The sequence below is a fragment of the Phascolarctos cinereus genome, unplaced genomic scaffold, assembly GCF_003287225.1.
Source record: "Phascolarctos cinereus isolate Bilbo 61053 unplaced genomic scaffold, phaCin_HiC Scaffold_4;HRSCAF=312, whole genome shotgun sequence".
NCBI classification, from domain to species: domain Eukaryota; kingdom Metazoa; phylum Chordata; class Mammalia; order Diprotodontia; family Phascolarctidae; genus Phascolarctos; species Phascolarctos cinereus.
Genome location: NW_027555847.1, coordinates 136,501,031 through 136,521,746, shown reverse-complemented (window position 1 = coordinate 136,521,746; position 20,716 = coordinate 136,501,031). Strand labels below are relative to the sequence as shown.

The 20,716-nt window shown below is 48.5% G+C and overlaps 1 protein-coding gene across 1 annotated transcript; it reads left to right on the top strand.

Moving 5' to 3' along the window:
* The first annotated feature begins 502 nt into the window (after positions 1-502).
* On the top strand, positions 503-18,608 carry SRRM2 (serine/arginine repetitive matrix 2). The gene is given in 16 exon segments (XM_020995650.2): positions 503-733; positions 4,402-4,672; positions 5,456-5,563; positions 5,925-6,089; positions 6,290-6,367; positions 6,845-6,907; positions 6,992-7,024; positions 7,226-7,276; positions 7,487-7,579; positions 8,268-8,484; positions 8,839-15,339; positions 15,342-15,793; positions 16,700-16,990; positions 17,260-17,373; positions 17,520-17,630; positions 18,008-18,608. Coding segments are annotated over 15 exon segments (8,529 nt in total). The 5' UTR covers positions 503-733; positions 4,402-4,430; the 3' UTR covers positions 18,018-18,608.
* Positions 18,609-20,716: the final 2,108 nt, after the last annotated feature.

Below are 20,716 nucleotides of genomic sequence, written 5' to 3'. Positions count from 1 at the left end.
AAAATGGCAAGCCCATCCCCCCGGCCCCCTGCTCCTGGGTGATGCTAACACACAATTTTCCTCTCCCCTCTGAAACTACGACTCCCAGAATTCCCCTAGGGATAGAGGAACTGTGGTTTATGCCTTCTCAATGCCTTATGGGCATCCTATTGATGTGGCGTTAATACAATACTCCCTTTCCCCCCAGTGGCCAGCCTCCAGAATACATTTCCGCTGCTTTCCTTACTCCCCGCACCTCCCAACCCGTAGTGCACGACGGGAGTCGCAGTGAGTTCCTGGTGGTATTAAGCAGACGTACATGCTCACGGGACTACACTACCCTCAAGGCATCGCGATGCGAAAGTTTGCGGGGGTGGGAGTGTGTGGGGTAAATAAAGAAAAAAGACTGGAGGCTTGCGACTGCGCGGAAAACTAGTGTAAAGAGCGTGGGAAGAGGGCCTCCGACACTACGCTTCCCGGCGATCCCCGCGACGTGCGTGCGTACTGACGTTCTCTGTTAGTCGTGCTGACGTGCAGCGCGGCCCAGGCGGGGTGCGAGTGGCGCAGTCGGAGCCCGCTGCGGCCCCCGAGGAAGCGAGGAGGCGGTGGAGGCTGTGGCAAGGCAGAAGAAGAGGCAAGGCGAGGCAGCGACTCCAGACCCCGGAGGACTCAGGACCCCACAAAACAGTCGCGGAAGAATTCCCCCCCTCCCCGACCCGGCGGGCGGAGGCGGAGGAGGAGTCGTCGGCGGCGGGTGAGCGGGTGAGAGAGAGCCGGGCGGTGGGGGGAGGGGCGGCCGCGCGGTGGCCCCGGCGCGAGGCCAGGCGCGCGGAGAACCGACCAGGCCGCACACGCGCACGCGCGTTCGCCGCCTCGCGCTCGCGCTTATACCTTCCTTGCTCTTTTTCAGTACCCTTCTATCTCCTTCTTACTTCCACCTTTCCTCGTAGCCGACCCTGGCGCGCGTACTCTTCTTTCCCTCACCCCCTCCCTATCGGCTGCGGCGCGCGTCGCCAACCGAACGCGGTCTCGCGCGCGCGGGGGAGGGGATATGGGGGGGGTGACTGAGACTCGAGGGAAGGGTGCGCGCTTCTGTAACTAACCCCTCTTTCCCGTTCCACGTGCCAGTTGTGGAGCACTGTATGCCTGTGACTCGACCTGTGGCCAAACCCTTGCCTTCCAAAAAGAAAAAATTCCTGTTCCCCTGCGCCTTCCAGTGGGGGAGCCGGGTTACTCTATAGTAGGCCAACTCTGACTCTCCCCCCCTGCTTATTTTTACTTCTCGGCTCCTCCATCCCCCGTGGATTATATACCTTTCGGTCTCCCCTTAAGCCCTTGACCCCTCCCACTCTACGGACTCGCATGTTGTCTTCCCTTTCCCAGGGTTTCTCTTAACTCTTGCTGCTTGCTCCCTTTTCTACCCATTATGTTTGTTACATCGGTCCCTGATCTTATCCAGTTCCAATGATCTTACCCAATATTTCCCAAATCTATTTTACCTCTTCATCTGCTATTTGAGAGGGTTTCTTCCCTTTCCCCACATAAGTGCCAAAAATGTGTATTGGTAGCCTTTTGTACTGGGTACTCCAAAGTTTTTCTTAAAATTTGAACTAGAAAGCCTTAAAGTGTTACAAATGCCAAAAAGGAGGCAGACAAAAACATGTATTTAGCATGACTATGGGTGACGATTATATATCTTCCCACTTTTTTTTTGGCTATAAATCACCTATGTGCCAGGCAGTGTGCTAAACTGTGGGGTTACAGAAGGAGGTAAAACAGTCCCTGCCCTCAAGGAACTCACAGTCTGATATCTTCCTGAATCAATTATCTCCCTGAGAATAGGAATGACAAGGGAATCCACTGAATGGGGAGTTGGGAAACCTGGGTTCTTGTGACTAGTTGTGTGACCTTGGGCAAGTCACTTCTCTGTCCATCTCATTTTTTTCCATCTATAAATTGGGGAGGTGGATTAGAAGAACTCTGAGGTTCATCTCTAACATGGTTCTTCTTTGTGGATTCCCTTTCATTACATGCAGTTATTTTTCTGAGTTACTACTCTGCAGTGTAATCATCTAGTGCCATTTTATAGCTCTATTATTGCTCTTCTGATCAGTTAGAAATAAGATTTTTTTTTCCAACTTTCTAACAGGCTTTCTCTAGCTGTAAAGCTAATTCATGTGTCCTTTTCTCAGGCCCTCTTCATGTATTCTAATAACCTCTTCTTTCCCCTGTTAGTCCTTTACTTGTAGATAGATCCCTTTCTCTTATTCTTATCTTGTATTACTGGCTTCTAATTTTTTTTCCTTGTGGCTCCCTTGAGATTCCCTACAGTGACTCTTTTCTGCCTTTTTTCTATCAAGGCCCTCCACGATTCCTAAAGCTTTTTTTCTATCAAGGCCCTCCAACGATTCCTAAAGCTTTTCCCCTCACACTCCCACTGGTCCTAACCCTGTAGTCTTTTCTTATACCCTCTCATTGTTTTCTGAGCACTGTTTTGGATGCTTCTCTCTCCCCCCCACTCCCCCCAAAGGCTTCCTTTTACAGTTTTCCCTTTCCTAGTGATTCTCCTCCACTATTTCCTGAAACGAAGTCACTTGGTTTTCTTTCTCTGGGGGAATGGAAGGGAGTTTGGGTGAAGTGGTATGGAAGTGTGGGTGAGTGAATATTTTGAGAACAGAACTCTAGAACCTTGGGAGAGAAATGAGAGTAAAAGGGGAAAAGAGGGTTTGGGATTTTGAGGATGAGAAGATGACAGGGTGAGATTCTAGACTACTGGGGAAACCTTTCACTTAGTTTTCATGTTCCTTTTCTCCTGTTTTCACTTGCCTTGGTTCTCCCCTTGATTATCACTCCTTTTTTCTTTGCTCTGGTTTTATCATCCTCTTTTACTTTTTGTCCTTTTCCCTAAGGCCTAGGGGGCAAGAAAAACCTAGGCCCTTGTACTTGCCCCTTTTTTCAGAGCAAGTAGAGTTCTTGGACAAGGTCCTTTCTCTTGGAATCGCTTTCATACATACTATCCTTTACCTCTTTCCAGCTTTTCCCCTGGTTGCTATTCTAGCACATATTATCTACAGTTCTGTTTATTTAGTTTCCTTGCTTCTACCCTAGTCTTCTCACTTTTTCCTCTCTACTTGAGGCTGTACGTTAGTTTTCTACTTAGGATTTTTCTTTTTTGATCTTCTCTTTTTAGGACATTTTGGAAAGGTGGGAGAAAGAAACAGGGTATACAGGAAAACAATTTAAGGGAGGGGGCATGTGACAGGGAAATGTGGTAGGAGGAAGGACATGTCTAGGGAAAGAACAGTATGATACGTCACAAGTTTGAGGGGAGTAAGAGGTAGGGTACAGTGATTTGAGTAGGTGATTATAAGATTAAAATACTCTTGAAAGCCAGGGATAGGGAAAACTGGGGATATTTTAAGAGAATGAATGTATAGAAAAAAAGACTTACTGATTAAGAAGGAATGAGACAGAAATGCAGAAAAGATAGAAGAGAAAGTAATTGGTGTTGGGGGGAATTTTTTTTGTGGGGGAGTGGTGATATGTTTTTCTAAGTCATAGGTAGGATTCCATGTGAAGAAAGTTAAGTAAGAAATTGAGTTGAGTGAGAAATTACAAGTATTTGGTTTAGGAATATGATTTTACACTGGGAGACAGTATAAGGCTAGGAATGTGAAAATAGTGGGTGGTAAGAAGGGTGATCTTTTCTGAAAGAGCATTACCTATTGCAGTACTATATTTCATATGAGTGTGGACCTTTAGTTCTTGTCTGGTATTACACAGAGCATTTCAGTTTATCCCAGTAATGGTTTAGTCTACCTGATCTTCTAGAACCTTGAGCCTCTTAAAGATAACTTTATGCTGTTGTCATGAATCCCTGTTCAGGCCTCAGCTTATGTTTTTGAAGGGCCCTTGGTGACTTGGGGGTGGGAAGTTTTTTGTGCCTCTGAAATTTATGCCTTGTGTATGTGGTGCCCTCTTCTGGAGGCCACAGTCAGCTACCAGAGGTTTGGATTTAGTGTTGGTTGTGGGTACTGAGACCAGAGGCAGTTATAAGGACTGATAAGATTAGAAGAATATGAGTCCCTGTTGGCATGTAGAGGAGTAGGACAGAAATGGGAAGTCTGGAAGGGATCAGTTTCATTGAGAATATAGGAGAATGGGGGGTTGGGGAAGGCTGTCTCAGTAGGATGGAAGTTTGGGGAATAGAGATAGTGCAGGAAAGGCAAAGGAAAGGCTGTTTTGGAAAAAAGGCAAATGATGAGAGTAGAGGAAGTATAGAAGCATTGGAGGTGGTGAGATTCTTGTATGGATATTAATAGAGAAAGAAACAGTAAGGATGAAAGAGAAGCAGGGACTTTGTGTGGGTGGTGGTTAGGGTGGGGTCAGGCCCCTGACCCGTGTCTCCCCGCTGGCCTTCAGGAGCGGTGGTGCCCCCTGGGCACGGGGCCATGTACAACGGGATCGGGCTGCCGACGCCCCGGGGCAGCGGCACCAACGGCTACGTCCAGCGCAACCTGTCCCTGGTGCGGGGTCGGAGGGGTGAGCGGCCTGACTACAAGGGCGAGGAAGAACTGCGGCGCCTGGAGGCTGCCCTGGTGAAGCGGCCTAACCCTGACATCCTGGACCACGAGCGCAAGCGGCGCGTCGAGCTGCGATGCCTCGAGCTGGAAGAGATGATGGAAGAGCAGGGGTGAGGGGAGGGCTGGGGGAGAGCTAAGGGCTGAGTGATTGAAGAACAGGAGGGAGCTGGGCGTGAGATTGAAGTAGAATGCAGGAGGCTTAGGATTGGTTGAAAAGGATGTAAGGAGGAGTTGGGGAAATAAGTAGAAAAGAGAACAAGGACTGGGAAGAGTTAAGTGACAAGTTGGGAATATGATGGAAGAGTTGTGGTATTATGGAGTATTGGGAGCCAGAGGGAAGATAATAGAATGGGGAACTGAGAAGTTTTTTAATTGATTATTAGGAAGAGTTTGTGGGGGACAGAGGGCATTAGGGGATAAAATACAGCAGAAGTATAGGAGAGGCAGGTGTTGCTTTAGATAAAGCAGTGTAGGAATGTGGATAGGGTTGGGGTAGGAATTGGGACAAATCTTAGGGATAGCTACAAAGTCAGGAGAGATTTAGGAAAAATAAAGTGAAGGGGACTGTGGTTAAATGGAACACTGACAGGACGGGAGTTGTGAAGGGAAGAGAGGGACAGAACAGATAGAATTTGGAATTGGGCAGTGAAAGGAAAATGTAGGCATCAAGGGAGGAAGCACGTACAGATTGAGAAACTTAGAGGGAGAGTATAGTTAGATGGAAGATTGGGGGGCAGGGTCCTTTGGGTGGCAGAGAGCAAAAGATTTGTGTGTGTGGAGAGGAAAAGATGTGTGTATGAGGTGAACTCAGACTCTGTTGGAAGGCAAAGGGGTTATATAGGACCAAGGGAGGATGTCTTGTCAACTTCTAATCAGGGGAGTTTGTGCTGCAGGTACGAGGAACAACAGATCCAAGAGAAAGTGGCGACCTTCCGACTCATGTTGCTGGAAAAAGATGTGAACCCTGGGGGCAAGGAGGAGACCCCAGGGCAGAGGCCTGTGTGAGTGTTTTGTCCCTCTTGTGATCTCTTCAGCCATTACACTTTTGTGCCTATCTTCATCTCTGTCTCCAAACTTGGCTTCTCTTGTACTTCCACTCTACCCTTCCAGAGTCTTCTACTGGTCCTGCTTCCTCACCTACTAAGCTCCTGTCTGTGGTATTACCCTTTGCATGTATTGTAAGAGTGCTTTATTTTTTTTCTCTTTATAGTCTTTCTATGACTGTGTCTGTCTTTTTCTAGATCTACTTTGCATACATTGTGGTGCTTTTTTTTTCTTTGCCCTTTGTTCCCAACCTCCCCAGGCTCCTAGTCTCCGCTTTGCCTCAGTCCAACCTTTGACCCTGATTCTCTTTCTCTGCAGAGTAACTGAGACTCACCAGCTGGCAGAGTTAAATGAGAAAAAGAATGAGCGGCTCCGTGCTGCCTTTGGTATCAGTGACTCCTATGTTGATGGTAGCTCCTTTGACCCTCAGCGTCGGGCTCGAGAGGCCAAGCAACCAGCTCCAGAACCTCCTAAACCTTACAGGTACTCAGAGAATGCAGATGTTCGCATGTTAGACTACATTTCTGTCTGTCTCTTTTTCTCGAAGCCCAGGTATTCTACCCTGGTTTTGCTTGAGAATATTCTGAAACCCTTGTATTTTGATTTAGGAGCCTATTTTTGTCCTGAGGTTCAAGTGTCTTAGGCAACTGCCCTTGTTAACAATTTTACCTTCTATTTTCTAGTCTTGTTCGGGAGTCTAGTAGCTCACGATCTCCTACCCCAAAACAAAAGAAGAAGAAAAAGAAGAAAGACAGAGGCCGGTGAGTTATGTTGAGAAAGGTGACTTTTTAGGGATAGTCAGGGACAGCTTGTTCTTGTGCTGTGGAATTGGGTGTGGTTATCAATGACCCTGAGCTCTAGGGATGAGATATTTCATGGTGTCAGGTTTAGTCTTTATAAGCTCAATCAGAAAATGGAGTATTTGGGTTCTTCCATAAAGTTGGGACCAAAGTGGGGGTGTTTTTATGAATGGAGGAGATCAAAGTCTGGAGCTTTTTCTAGCTAGAGCTAATAGATAGGCTATCAGAGACCTGTTTGTATTCATTTAGTATTTATTTATGAAGTATTTAGGGGTTTCTTTTTGGTTTTTGTCTCTTTGAGAATTAGAAGGTACAAGTAGACCAGGGATCATTGAAAAGGGTGTCTTTTTGGGGGCAGTGTGAATGGGGAAGGTGGATCATGGCAGAATATTGAAGGCGTGACCCATCCAATGACTTTGCTTCTGAATACATCTTTAGCAGGTCAGAGAGTAGCTCTCCTCGAAGGGAGAGGAAAAAGAGTTCAAAGAAGAAGAAACACAGGTATGAGGCCTGGGCATTTGACATGATTGGGGACCATGAAAAACCCTGGGAAACAGATGTTAATTTTTATGTTTCTACTTAAAGGTCAGAGTCTGAGTCCAAGAAACGGAAGCATAGGTGAGAGCTCACCTTTTCTTGTTGGGGTAACTGGTGGCATGGGCTTTATTCTTTTTTTTTTTTTTTACCCTATATTCTTTAGGTGTCTTTCAGTGAAGCCCTTTAGCTCCTTTGAATCTCTAGACTGTCAGTAAACTGTTTGCGGTTTCTGTCTAGTATTTTTTTTTGCTTTCTTTTTAATTTCTTTCTTTGTATTCTCAGATCGCCTACTCCAAAGAGCAAACGCAAATCTAAGGACAAGAAACGAAAACGGTGAGTTGATTATGAATAGAGAGGAAAGGGAGTTTAGGGAAACTGTGGTTAGGATTATCTGGATGCTTGTGCTTGAGGGGGGGGAAAAATGACACCTGACTGATGGGTGCTGTTGGAAGCAGGGTGCTTCATTTGAGAGGTCCAAAGGTGTGCCACATGTAGGAAACATCAGCATTCTTGGTCCTACTCATATATCCCCTTCTCTTTCAGGTCTCGAAGTGCATCACCTGCTCCAAAGAGCCGCCGGGGTCATCGTTCAACCTCAGCTGACTCCGCCTCATCGTCTGACACCTCCCGTAGTCGGTAAGGGGTGGTCCAAGAGGAAGGGAGGGAATGGGTCTAATGGGTTAATTAATTTAATATTTATTGAGCGCCCACGGTGTGCTAGGCGCTGCACAGAGCATTCCGAAGACACGGTCCCTGCCCTCTAGGAGCTGACAGGCTAAAGCGACAGGATGGACAGACATATACATATCCCCTTCTCTTTTTGTTGTTTTCATTTTTTTTTTTTGTTTTGTTCTGATGTATATGGACTGCCAGGCTAGGGGGGGTGGTGGTTTGTCAGCAGTTCCCTGGGGGAGGAAGGAATCCTTACCCTGGCCTGCTTAAACAGGGAAGGCTTCCTGGAGGAGGTGGGCTCTGAGGTGAGTTATGAAATGAGTTGGGGGGTAGGGAGTGGAATGGGTGGAGGGCATGGGGAAGCCATCCCCAGGTGGTGGGTATGGTCTGGGTGGGTTAAATAAAGGGTCCAAGGGAGGGATTGTATTGGGAAACAGAGGAGTTAGTATAAGCCAGGGAAGAATTGATTTCCATTTTGAATATAGTTCAAATCTTCTGGTTAGAACAATGAAAAGATTAGGAGAAAACTTGAGAAAATAGGTAATATGGTCAAAGAAATATGGGTAGATGAAGAGGGAGATGGGGAGGGGGCCTTCTCTTCTCCCACTAGCTGATTCTCCATTTTCTCCCCTTCCCCAAATTCCTTACATAGGTCTAGAAGTGCTGCGGCTAAACCCCGTACAACCACCTTGACTCATCGCAGCTCCTCTCCTGCTACACGTCGTCATGGAGAGGGAGATGCTCCACCCAGGGAATCTGCAGCTATCAGCACAGAGCGGACCCACAGCCCTGAGCTGCCGCCTCCTACCCAACGGTCCAGCAGTCCTCATGAGGACAAAGATAAGGAAAAAGAAAAAGACAAGAGGGAGGTGAGTCTCTAAATGGAATTATCATTGAAGTTCTAGGATTTAGGAAATGGATATAGGAACAATTGCAAGAAATGAGGGACTTTGAATTCTTGAAGTTTGCAGTGGGCATGTGGGATGAAAATTATTAGGGGGATCAGGCTCTAATGGAATTGGGAGGTAAGGGCTAATGAGGTAAGATTGAATAAAAGTATATGCTTTATTTTTTTTCATTTTCTGTGCAAATGTAAGGTTATAACTTATAGGAGAGAAGTGATTAGTTAGGGGCACTTAGGACAGTAGGGGAAAAAGGTTTCTTCAGAAAGCTTGGTATGAAATTATGTGTATGCATTCCCATCCTTTTTCTTCTAATCCCAGAAATCTGCGACCCGAACTAGCCCCTCCCCGGAGAGGAGCAACACAGGCCTAGATCGACCTGCCCCTACCCCGCTCCTTGCTGAGCGAAATCGCAGTTCCCCGGAACCCCCTGCAGCAACTCCCCAGAGTCAGGAGCCAGTGAAGCCCTCAGCTGAACCCTCCCCATCCCATGGTCACTCACCCCCTAAGTCTCCTGAGAAACCTACCAGGTCCTCTTCCTCAGAAAGCTGCCCAGCATCTCCTCAACCAGCCAAAGCTCCCCGACATGGCAGTTCCTCACCTGAAAGTCCCCCCAAACCTGCACCAGCTCCTGCTGCTCGTCGGGAGCTTTCTCCTTCCCCCACAACCAAGAGCAGCCGTTCACGGGGACGTGCAAAGCGGGACAAATCAAGATCTCACACCCCCACCCGTAGGGTGGGAAGGTCTCGCAGCCCTGCCACCACTCGAAGGGGACGTTCACGGTCCCGGACCCCTAACAAGAGGGGCCGTTCTCGATCCAGGACCCCACAGTGGCATAGGTCACGGTCTCCACAGCGATGGGGGCGATCTAGAAGTCCCCAGAGACGTGGCCGCTCCAGGTCTCCTCAACGGCCTGGCTGGTCTAGAAGCAGAAATGCTCAGAGACGAGGAAGATCTAGGTCAGCAGCAAGGAGAGGCAGGTCACGCTCTAGATCCCCAGCTACTCGGGGAAGATCCCGATCTAGAACACCAGCTCGGAGGGGAAGATCTCGTTCCAGGACACCTGCCAGAAGGAGGTCTCGCTCCAGGACACCTGCCAGACGGAGGTCTCGCTCTAGAACTCCAGCCCGTCGTGGTAGGTCTCGTTCCAGAACACCTGCTAGACGAAGGTCTCGTACAAGATCACCAGTACGACGGAGATCTCGCACCAGGTCACCAGCCAGGCGAGGTGGCAGGTCCCGTTCCAGAACACCAGCTAGACGAGGTGGAAGGTCTCGTTCTAGGACCCCAGCTAGACGGGGTGGCAGGTCCCGTTCAAGGACCCCTGCCAGGCGTGGTAGATCCCGTTCTAGGACCCCAGCAAGACGAGGGAGATCTCGTTCCAGAACCCCAGCCAGACGAGGGAGATCTCGTACTAGAACCCCAGTCCGACGTGGAAGATCTCATTCTAGGACGCCACAGAGGAGGGGCCGGTCTGGCTCATCATCAGAACGGAAAAACAAGTCAAGAACATCCCAGAGAAGAAGCAGATCTAATTCCAGTCCAGAAATGAAAAAGTCTCGTGTTTCCTTGAGGCGTAGCCGTTCCCTTTCTTCACCAAGGCCCAAAGCAAAATCCCATCTATCCTTGAGGCGAAGCCGCTCTGGATCTTCTCCACGTCCTAAACTTAAATCTAGGACACCACCCAGACGAAGTCGGTCAGGATCGTCTGCCCACCCTAAAGCAAAATCTAGAACTCCTCCTAGGCGAAGTAGGTCTGGTTCCTCTCCACGTCCTCAAGTTAAATCTAGGACCCCACCCCGGCGAAGTCGATCTGGATCATCACCCCCAAAGCAGAAGTCGAGAACACCACCACGGCGAAGTCGTTCTGGATCTTCTCCATGTCTAAAGAGGAAATCTAGAACACCAACAAGACGAAGCCGATCTGGTTCTTCTCCACTCCCCAAAGGAAAATCTGGAACTCCATCCAAACAGAATTCTGGCTCAAGTCCTGTGACAAATGGAAGATCTAGAACACCCCCAAGGCGAAGTAGATCTGGGTCTTCACCTCATGCCAAAGGGGAATCAAGAACTCCAAGACGCAGCCGTTCTGGTTCTTTTCCTGGACCTGAGGTAAAATCTAGGACTCCATCAAGACGTAGTCGTTCTGGTTCTTCTCCCCACCTGAAGGTTAAATCTAGGATGTCTCCAAGACGTAGCAGGTCTGGATCTTCCCCACGTCCCAGTATGAAGTGTAGAACTCCACCAAGGCATAGCCGTTCTGCATCTTCTTCTCCAAGTCCTACTAGAGTGACTTCTAGAACACCACCAAGGCAAAGCAAATCAAGATCGCCCTGCCCCAAGGTGAAGTCTAGAACACCCCCAAGCCAGAGCCATTCTCGGTCCTCTTCACCTGATACCAAAGTAAAATCTAAAACGCCACCAAGAGAAAGTCACTCAGGGTCCACTTCACCGTGTCCCAAAGCAAAATCTAAAACACCACCAAGGCAAAGCCATTCTCGATCAAGTTCACCATGCCCACAGAATAAATCAAAAACCTCACCAAGTCTAAGTCACTCTGGATCTCACTCCCCTTGTTCCAAAGTGAAGCCTAGAACACCAACAAGGAGTAGATCAGGTTCTAGCTCTCCACAGCCAAAAGCAAAGTCTCCAACTCCACCAGGTCATGAATCAGATTCATTTTCACCAAGTCCTGAAGAGATATCTAGGGCATTGTTAAAGCCCAGCTGCTCTGAATCTTCTCCATCTTTGAAAAAGACATCCCAGACACCCCCTAGGGCCAGCCGTTCTAGGTCCTCATCTCCAAGTCCTGAAGTGGCATCCATGACTTCAAGACAGAGAGCAGGATCTTCAAGTCCCAAGATGAAATCTGTAACACCACCTCCACAGCAGAGTAGTTCCAGGTCTGAGTTTTCACCATGTCCCAGAATGGACTCTAAGTCTCCTCCAAGACTCAGTAGCTCTGGATCCTCTCCAGAACCAAAAGAGAAACCTAGTTCACCCCTTAAGCAAACTCTGTCTGACATGTCTCCAGGACCAAGGGATAAATCTAGACCTCCTTCAGTTCAAGGTAGCCCTGAGTCCTCACCAGTGCACAAAGACATAACTAGGAGCCCTCCAAGGGAAAGAAATGGCTCAGATTCATCTCTAGAAGTCAAAGAGAGAGGTCCTGGACTACTCAGGCCACATCAGATGGAGGTAACTGCAGAAGTGGTAGAGAAATTTGAAATGCAATTAAATGAAAGCTTGTCTCATTTATCTCCAGAACGTAAAGACATAGCTGGAAGCATCTCTGAGTCATCTCCAGAAATAAAAGAAAGCCTTATTGTGCCTCTTGGACAAGTTCTTCCACAGACTTCATTAGATGTGGCAGACATTCCAGCAGTGACCCAAACCTGGACTGTGGTGTCACAGTCTCCAGAACACAAAGAACTACATAATACTATATTCAAACATCATGGTTCTGGATCTCCTTCAGAACTTGGAACAAACATCATAACAGAAATTAAACCTGCCTTATCCCCTGAAATCAATGAGGATTTAGTAGTTGCTTCCGTAAGTCAACTTGGGTCAGGTCCATGTCTTGCCATAAATGAGCCATCTAGAACACCTAGGCACAGCAGTTCTGAGTCATCTCCTGAAGCAGAGAAATCCAGAATGTTTTCAATTCAGAGCATTACTCAGTCACCTTGTGGATTTGATGGCGCACCAGATACACCCTTAAGGGGTAGAAGTGGTTCTGGATCTTCTCCAGAACTCAAAGATATACCTAGAACCCCATCAAGGAGGAGCAGGTCTGGGTCTTCTCCAGGACTGAAAGATGGTTCTGGGAGTCCCTCAAGGCAGAGCCATTGTGGTTCTTCACCAGGAATCAAAGATATACCAAGAACACCTTCAAGGGGAAGGAGTGGATCAGATTCTTCCCCAGAATCAAAAATGCTTGATACACCGACCAGAAAAGGGAGTCACTCTGGATCATCCCCAGAACTGAACAATAAATGTCTGACACCCCAAAGAGAAAGAAGTGGGTCAGAATCTTCAATAGAACACAAGGGTGTTCCTAGAACTCCACTTAGACAGAGCTCTGGTTCTTCTCCAGAACTTGATGTGAAACCCAGAACACCTCCCCAAGGAAGAAGTGAGTCTGATTCTTCTCCAGAACCCAAAGGTACAACTCAGACTCCAGTTAGGCAGAGGAGTCGCTCTGGATCATCTCCAGAAGCTGACAGCAAACCTCGACTAGTTCCTAGACGTAGTAGATCTATTTCCTCTCCAGAAGTCAATGATAAGCCACGAGCTTCACCCAGGGGCCAGAGTGGCTCAGAGTCTTCTCCTGAACCCAAAACTTCTGCACCTCGGACTCTCCTCAGGCGAAGCCGATCAGGTTCATCCCTAGCCAGTAAAGGGAGAGGTCCATCACCTGCAGGGAGCAGCAGTTCTGAGTCTTCTCCAGAGCATCAACCAAAATCTAGAACTCCTCGCAGAAGCTCTAGGTCATCTCCAGAGCCAAAGGCAAAATCTCATACACCACCTCGGCGTCGTAGTTCCCGGTCATCACCTGAACTGACTAGGAAGGCCAGACTTTCACGTCGAAGTCGATCTGCTTCATCTTCTCCAGCAGCCCGCTCTAGGACCCCTCCAAGACGCCACCGAAGCCCATCAGTTTCATCCCCAGAACCAGCTGAAAAGTCAAGGTCCTCCCGTCGGCGACGGTCAGGCTCCTCCCCAAGGGCTAAGACAGCTTCAAGAAGAGGCCGTTCTCCATCACCAAAGCCTCGGGGACTCCAGCGTTCCCGTTCCCGCTCAAGACGAGAGAAGACTAGAACAACTCGTCGTCGAGATAGATCTGGTTCATCTCAGTCAACTTCAAGGAGGAGGCAGCGGAGTCGTTCAAGGTCTCGTCTTACCCGTCGACGACGAGGAGGCTCTGGTTATCATTCTCGGTCACCCACCAGACAGGAGAGTTCTCGGACATCATCTCGGCGTCGACGGGGACGTTCTCGAACACCCCCCACTAGCCGCAAGCGCTCTCGTTCTCGAACATCGCCAGCTCCTTGGAATCGCTCTCGGTCTCGAGCTTCACCAGCTACTCATCGGCGGTCTAGGTCAAGAACACCTCCAGTCGCTCGGAGGAGGTCAAGATCTCGAACCTCACCAGTTAGTCGTAGGAGGTCAAGGTCCAGGACATCCCCAGTTACTCGACGAAGGTCTAGATCTAGAGCATCACCAGTTAATCGTAGAAGGTCCCGTTCCAGAACACCACCAGTAACTCGCCGCCGATCAAGATCCAGAACACCAGCAAATCGCAGGAGGTCACGGTCTAGAACTCCACCAGTGACTCGTAGGCGATCTCGGTCTAGAACTCCTCCTGTGACTAGAAGGCGGTCTCGAAGCAGAACCTCACCAATCACTCGCAGAAGATCAAGGTCCAGAACATCTCCAGTGACTCGTAGAAGGTCTCGTTCACGTACTTCTCCAGTGACTCGAAGGAGGTCCCGTTCACGAACCTCTCCAGTGACTCGGCGTCGGTCTCGATCTCGAACACCACCAGTTATTCGGCGCCGCTCCAGGTCCCGGACACCTTTGTTAACCCGCAAACGTTCTCGAACTCGTTCACCACCTGCTATCCGCCGGCGTTCTAGATCCCGTACTCCACGAGGAGCTCGTGGCAAGCGTTCTCTAACCCGGTCTCCTCCAGCCATTCGGCGGCGTTCTGCATCTGGAAGTTCTTCTGATCGTTCTCGATCTGCCACTCCTCCAGCAACCCGGAATCATTCTGGCTCCAGGACTCCTCCTGTGGCTCTTAACAGCTCAAGAATGAGCTGCTTCAGTCGCCCTAGCATCTCACCAACTCCTCTGGACCGCTGTAGGACTCCCCCTGGAATGCTTGAATGCTCTGGCATTTCCGGGGCCTTGGGGAGCTCTAGAACACCATTATCTGTTCTGCAGCAAGCTGGTGCCTCTATGCTTGATGGACCTGGTCCTAGAATTCCTGATCACCCCAGAACCCCTTCTGTGGCAGAAAACCATGCTCAATCTAGAATTGCCCTTGCCTTGACAGCCATTAGCCTTGGTACAGCTCGGCCACCTCCCTCTATGTCAGCTGCAAGCCTGGCTGCCAGAATGGCTCAAGTTCCAGCCCCAGTACCCCTCATGAGCCTTAGAACGGCTCCAGCTGCAAACCTTGCTAGTAGAATACCTGCTGCTTCAGCAGCAGCCATGACCCTTGCCGGAGCTAGAACATCAGCTATGCCACCAGCTGTGAACCTAGCTGAATCTAGAACACCTGCAGCTGCAGCAGCCATGAATCTAGCCAGCCCCAGAACACCAGTGGCACCCTCTGCTGTGAACCTTGCCGATCCCAGAACACCTGCCGCTACAGCAGCCGTGAACCTGGCTGGAGCTAGAACCCCTGCTGCTCTAGCAGCTTTGAGTCTTGCAGGCTCGGGCACTCCACCAACTGCTGCAAACTATGCAGCTTCCAGAACACCACAAACCCCAGCATCTGCAGGCCTCGTGGGTCCTCGGACTGCTCATGCTACAGCACCTGTGAACCTTGCAAGCTCTAGAACACCGCCAGGTCTGGCGCCTGCTGGCCTTGCTGGCTCTAGAATGCCACCAGCGTTGTCAGGGGCAAACCTTACCCCTTCGAGGATGGCTCTTTCTGCCTATGACAGAGTCAGTGGCAGAACCTCACCACCCCATCTTGAGCGAGCCCGTTCTAGAACCCCACCTGGAATTCCAGGCTCTAGAACCCCACCCTCTGTCCCAAGCCAATCTAGAATGGCTTCTGAGCGTGCTGGCTCTCCTCCCCCTCCCCCCATACTTCTCGAATGGCCCTAGCTCCTTCTCAGTCTGTTCTCCCTCCACCTCAGGATCGGGCTAGGTCCCCCCTACCACCTGTTGTTTCAGACCAACTCCATTCCTTGTCTACCCAGACCCATCCTCTAGGAGGGTCTCAGGCCCCACCCCCTGCTATGGTGGCAAAGACCATGCCTCCTGCTGGTGATCATAATGGCACCCTCTCTGGTCCTGCTTCTGGGGGACCCTGTTCTGATGGTGCAGAACCAATTTCTGCAGCTGGCTCCCAGCTGCCTTCCTCCCCACTGGCCAGCTTGCAGCCTGCCAAGGAGCGGAGGAGCTCTTCTTCATCTTCATCGTCATCCAGCTCCTCTTCCTCCTCGTCGTCCTCCTCCTCGTCATCATCCTCTGGATCTAGCTCCAGTGACTCAGAGGCTTCTAGCCTCCCATGTCAACCTGAGGTGGCACTGAAAAGGTGAGTAAAGGTTGGGCTTTAGGGAGGAAGGGGGAGGAGTGCTTATTAAAAGTTTTTTTATTTTCTTTCACATATTATACACTTAATGGTTAAGTTGAAAGTCTGGAAATAATGTTGGGGTGGGCAAAAAGTCTTGGAGAGTGATGGATTTAGTTAGCCTGGGTTCAAATTTGGGGGCTCTATTTAAATACCTATATGACCCTGGCCAAGGCAGTTTATCTAGGCCTGTTCCCTCTTTAAAATGAAGTTGGACTAGATGACATTTTAAGGTCCCTTCCAGCTCTGAATCTCTATTCTCCTAAGAGGGGAGGGTAAGCTATGCAAGGGAGGAGGGTCTTGGCTCTGTGGAGATGGGGGAAACTTGATCCTTAAGGTGGTGGTGGTGGGGGTACACAAGTGTCCAAAGGTTTACTCTCTCGAGGGTAATGATAGTTTTCCATCTCTACAGAGGACAGAACTAGAGGAAATGGACTTAAATTTGCAGCAGGAGGGATGGCAGTTAGACCTCAAGAGGAACTCCCTGGGCTGGAAGGATCTTCAGAGGTCATCCTATCCCTCTCCCTGCCTCTAGGCAGGCCAGCCCCTCCCCCAGCCCGTAGACACAAGGGCTTCCCTCTTTCCAAGGAAGGAGATAACCCAGCCTTCCACACCTGAGCCAGGTTCTTGGATTCCTCTGTCAGGGAAATCTTGAGGTTTAATCTTTTCTCTGTTGTGCTGTGGTGCTCCAACTTTGTGCTTATGTTAGCATTGGTTGGAGGATACTAGCTCACTAATCTTCAGAGAATAAACACTTGGGGAGACTGAAGTCCATTCAGTTACCCCTCCACTGCCATTCCTCTAGGCCAAATAAGGTAGGGTTGGGGTTGGGGCAGTTCTCCATCTGACAAAAAAATCTTTTTCTCACAGGGTCCCTAGTCCCTCCCCAGCCCCCAAGGAGGCTGTCCGAGAGGGGCGCCCCCTGGAGCCCACCCCAGCCAAGCGGAAACGGCGCTCTAGTAGCTCCAGCTCCAGCTCTTCATCTTCTTCATCTTCCTCCTCTTCCTCTTCCTCCTCTTCTTCTTCCTCTTCATCCTCTTCCTCCTCTTCCTCCTCTTCATCTTCCTCTTCTTCCTCCTCTTCTCCTTCCCCTGCCAAGCCTGGCCCCCAGGCCTTGCCCAAACCTGCAAGTCCTAAGAAGCCGTCCCCTGGGGAGAGGAGGTGAGTACTGCTTAGGTTTTAAGGCCCAGCCTACCCTGAGATGCCGGCTCCCTGTCTAATCTGTGTTGGGGGTATAGGTGAATGGAATGTTGGAGTCAGGCTGCCCCGGGTCCCAGTTGTTGGTTTTTTTTTTTTAAATAAATGCCATTAATATACTATATGAAGGGCTTGGGAAATCAGGGCTAGTGTTTGGTTATGGTGATACAGGTAATTAGAAGATAGAGAAGTGTTAGGGAGGGGCTTTGGATGACTCCTCTATTCCCCCTTAGATCCCGAAGCCCCAGGAAGCCCATAGATTCCCTTAGGGATTCCCGTTCCCTTAGCTACTCACCTGCTGAGCGCCGCCGCCCTTCACCACAGCCCTCTCCGCGGGACCAGCATAGGTAGGAACTTATATTTTTTTTATTGCCTCCCAACAGTGTGCCATTGGACTTCACTACTCCCCTTCCCTATATCTCCAGGCTTGGAAGACTTTATTATAGGGATTGTGGTACCAAGTATCCCTTATATATTCTGTTTTGTATTACAGTAGCAGTGAGCGGGGATCCCGACGGGGCCCACGTGGGGATAGTCGCTCCCCAGGCCACAAGCGTAGGAGAGAGACACCCAGCCCTCGACCTGTCCGTCATCGCTCCTCCAGGTATGCACGAAAGGACAGTGTGGAAGGGTTTTCTTGAGTCATAGATTGTCAGAGTTGGAAGAAACCTTAGTCCAACTTTCTCACTTTATAGATGAGAGATTCAGAATGGGAACAGAATTTGCTTAATCAAGGGTAATAGAGCTCATTTAGTGGTAGGTTTGGGACTAGAGCCCCAAGTCTTTTGACTCTGACCCAGCCCAGGGCTCTTTCTAATGTACCTAGCTGTCTCTTTTTAGCATCAGTTAATGTTCTCTTTCTTTGCTTCTAATATATATCCAGAACATTCCTTTCTTACCTTCCCCCCAATACTAATACTTTGATAGTGAACATAAGTAGAAGTTGGGATTTGAACTTATTATCTCTCATTTCTCTTACAGGTCTCCATAGTTCCTTTTTGGGGAAATCACATCACACCCCAAGTCCTGGAGCCACAGGGAGCACCCCTCTTATCTCCCTAACAGAGCCGCAGGGGATGGGGACCCCCATCTGCCTCCCTCTCCTTTGAACTCTGGCAGCATCTTGGGGGGAGGTCCCCTTTCTTCCCCTCCCCCCTTTAATTTTTGTTTTTTTTTCCTTTGTTCCTGTGAAATGTTGATCTCTGTGAGTTTTTTCCTGGTTCACGTGTTTTGGGGGGTTTGGGGTGGGAGGGTATAAGTAGGGAAAGGTACAGTTTTGGGGTTTCCCAGCCTTGAGTTCATGATAACAGGAGGGAGCCGCTGCCCTCTACCCCTCTCAGACTCCTGAGTTTACCAGGGGCTGATGGTTTGGAACTTGGGTGGAAGGGACTATAGGCAAGCTCCTGGGGGGCAGGGTTAGATTGGAATGAGTTGGTTAGCTCCATGTGCTGCCCCCCACCCAGATTGGCCATGGGCCCCTCCCCCCAACTTTTCTTCACATTTCTTAAAGGCATTTTGGTTTTTTTTTAATCTGTACAGCGAGAGCGACTTTTTCTGTCGAATAAAAATGAGAAATGCAGGAGCTGGGTGTGGGGGTCTATTTATTTGCTGTTGAGAAGTGAAGGTGAAAGGGGTTATTCAGCAAGTTAGGATGTTGGGGAAAGAGATGCCAGAATCTCTAGCCCTTCCATACTATCTAGAACATATTCCCAGCATAAAGGTGTTGCATTTTTTCTTGGATGTGCTGGTCTGAAATGCTCTAGGTAGTTTGTTCCCCCCCACCCCCGCTGGACAGAAAGAAATTACAAGCCTTTTGGTCATAACTCTTGGTGATTAACCCTTCTCTTCTCCTGCCTCTTTTCCTCTACCAGGAGGCTGTTCTTATAAACCACAAACAAGATGCTAACAGGCCAGTTTGGATAACAGGATACAATTTTATATTGTTAGTGCTTTATAAATGGCTTTGAGGGACTCTCATGTGGAAGAATTAAAACTGCTGTTCTAGGAGGGTAGAACTAAAACTATAGGATCACACATAAAAGATTAGAGGGAGGGAGGTAGTGGTTTAAATGTAAGGACTTCTTAATAGGCAGTTAAATAACTTAAGGTACTTTGTTAACTTGTCATTGAAAGTCTTAGGGTGAGATAGCACAAAGACTTTGAGGTGGATGTGAAACGTTCAAATGTATTTATTAGCTGTATTCCCATTTGAATGAGGATCCAGCTGAAAGGTTACATGAACAACTGCTGTGATTTACTTGGCTCATCTGCTTTTTCCACTCCCCTTTCAGAGCTTACTCTAGAGCAGCAGTCAATTTCAGTTATGTGTCTCATTAGTGAACAATTTATGCATGCACCCCCATATATATGTGCATTATGTATACTATGCTAATGTATTAAGTACATTATAAAATCAAAAAGTTAAAAAATGTGCCGAGGATTACATAAACTTAAATTTTCTTCAATGATAGAAAAACTAAAATATTTATATTTTTGGTAGTAATGCATCATTATTGAAAAATCTTGGGGATAGGGACAGCTAGGTGCCTCAGTGGATAGAGCACTGGCCCTGGAGTGAGGAGGACCCGAGTTCAAGTGCCAACCTCAGACCAAACACTTGACACTTATTAGCTGTGTGACCCTGGGCAAGTCATTTAACCCCAGTCACCTAAAGAAAAATCCTGGGGTTAGGGTAGACTTACAGCTAGATAAGCAATTGAATTTTTTTGATATTTTAATAAAACTGAAAGGTAAATTAAAAAATCCCTAAGTCTGCAAAACAGCTTTTTAGAAAGTCACGTTTCTCTGTAGATAATATATATACAATACAAAAACCAGGCTTTTTCTACAAATGGGGTGATGTCCTGCTTAAGCTTTAGAAACACTTTGGCATTATGTGGAGGATTGGAATGGGGAAAGAGTAGGCAACACTGATTAGAAGACCACTGCAATAATATAAGAAGTGATGATCCTATGAACGTGGAGAGGGAGATGCTAGCAGTATTATGGACAAAGAAATAGGGTTTTGTGGTTAGGATGGGTACTGACTGGGAGACATCTCAAGAGAATGAAGTTGGAAGCTTCATTTGTTTCAAACCTGATTGGAAAGACGTTCCACCCTTGACATAAATGGAGATGTACAGAAAAGGGGCGAGTCTTTGGGGAAAGGTACTATGCATTTTATAATCCATGACTGCTCATGCTGTCACTGACCCACCTGAAATAAGGGTGTGGGGGTCTTGTACTGTCAAGACTATGTAGCCTGCCCTCCACAGGGCTCTTTCTGTGGTTAGGTTTCTTTGGAGGGGGAGGGGTAGAGACTGACTATATTGTGCAGAAAGGGAGAAGTGTTGGGAGTATGTAGGTGGAAAATAGGTTGCCTCTTATTCTTATGTGGCTTATCTCCAACACAATTTTCCCACCCTCCGATCTTAAAACTCCTTGGGGGTTATGTTGTACCGCATCCTTCTAATGGGTCAAGTATTCTTCACTTTGGGATCATTGCTCTTAGAGAACTATGAGAGGAACTAGAACTCTAAAGTCTTGATTCTAAATGAGCTCAAATTCAGTTGTATTCCATCCATCCCTGCACAATGAACCATCTTTATTTTCCCTACATTCTTCACTCTGTTCAGCTCTAGTTTACCTAGAACCAGCATGGATGAGGGAAGCAGAGTAAGCTCAGCCTAT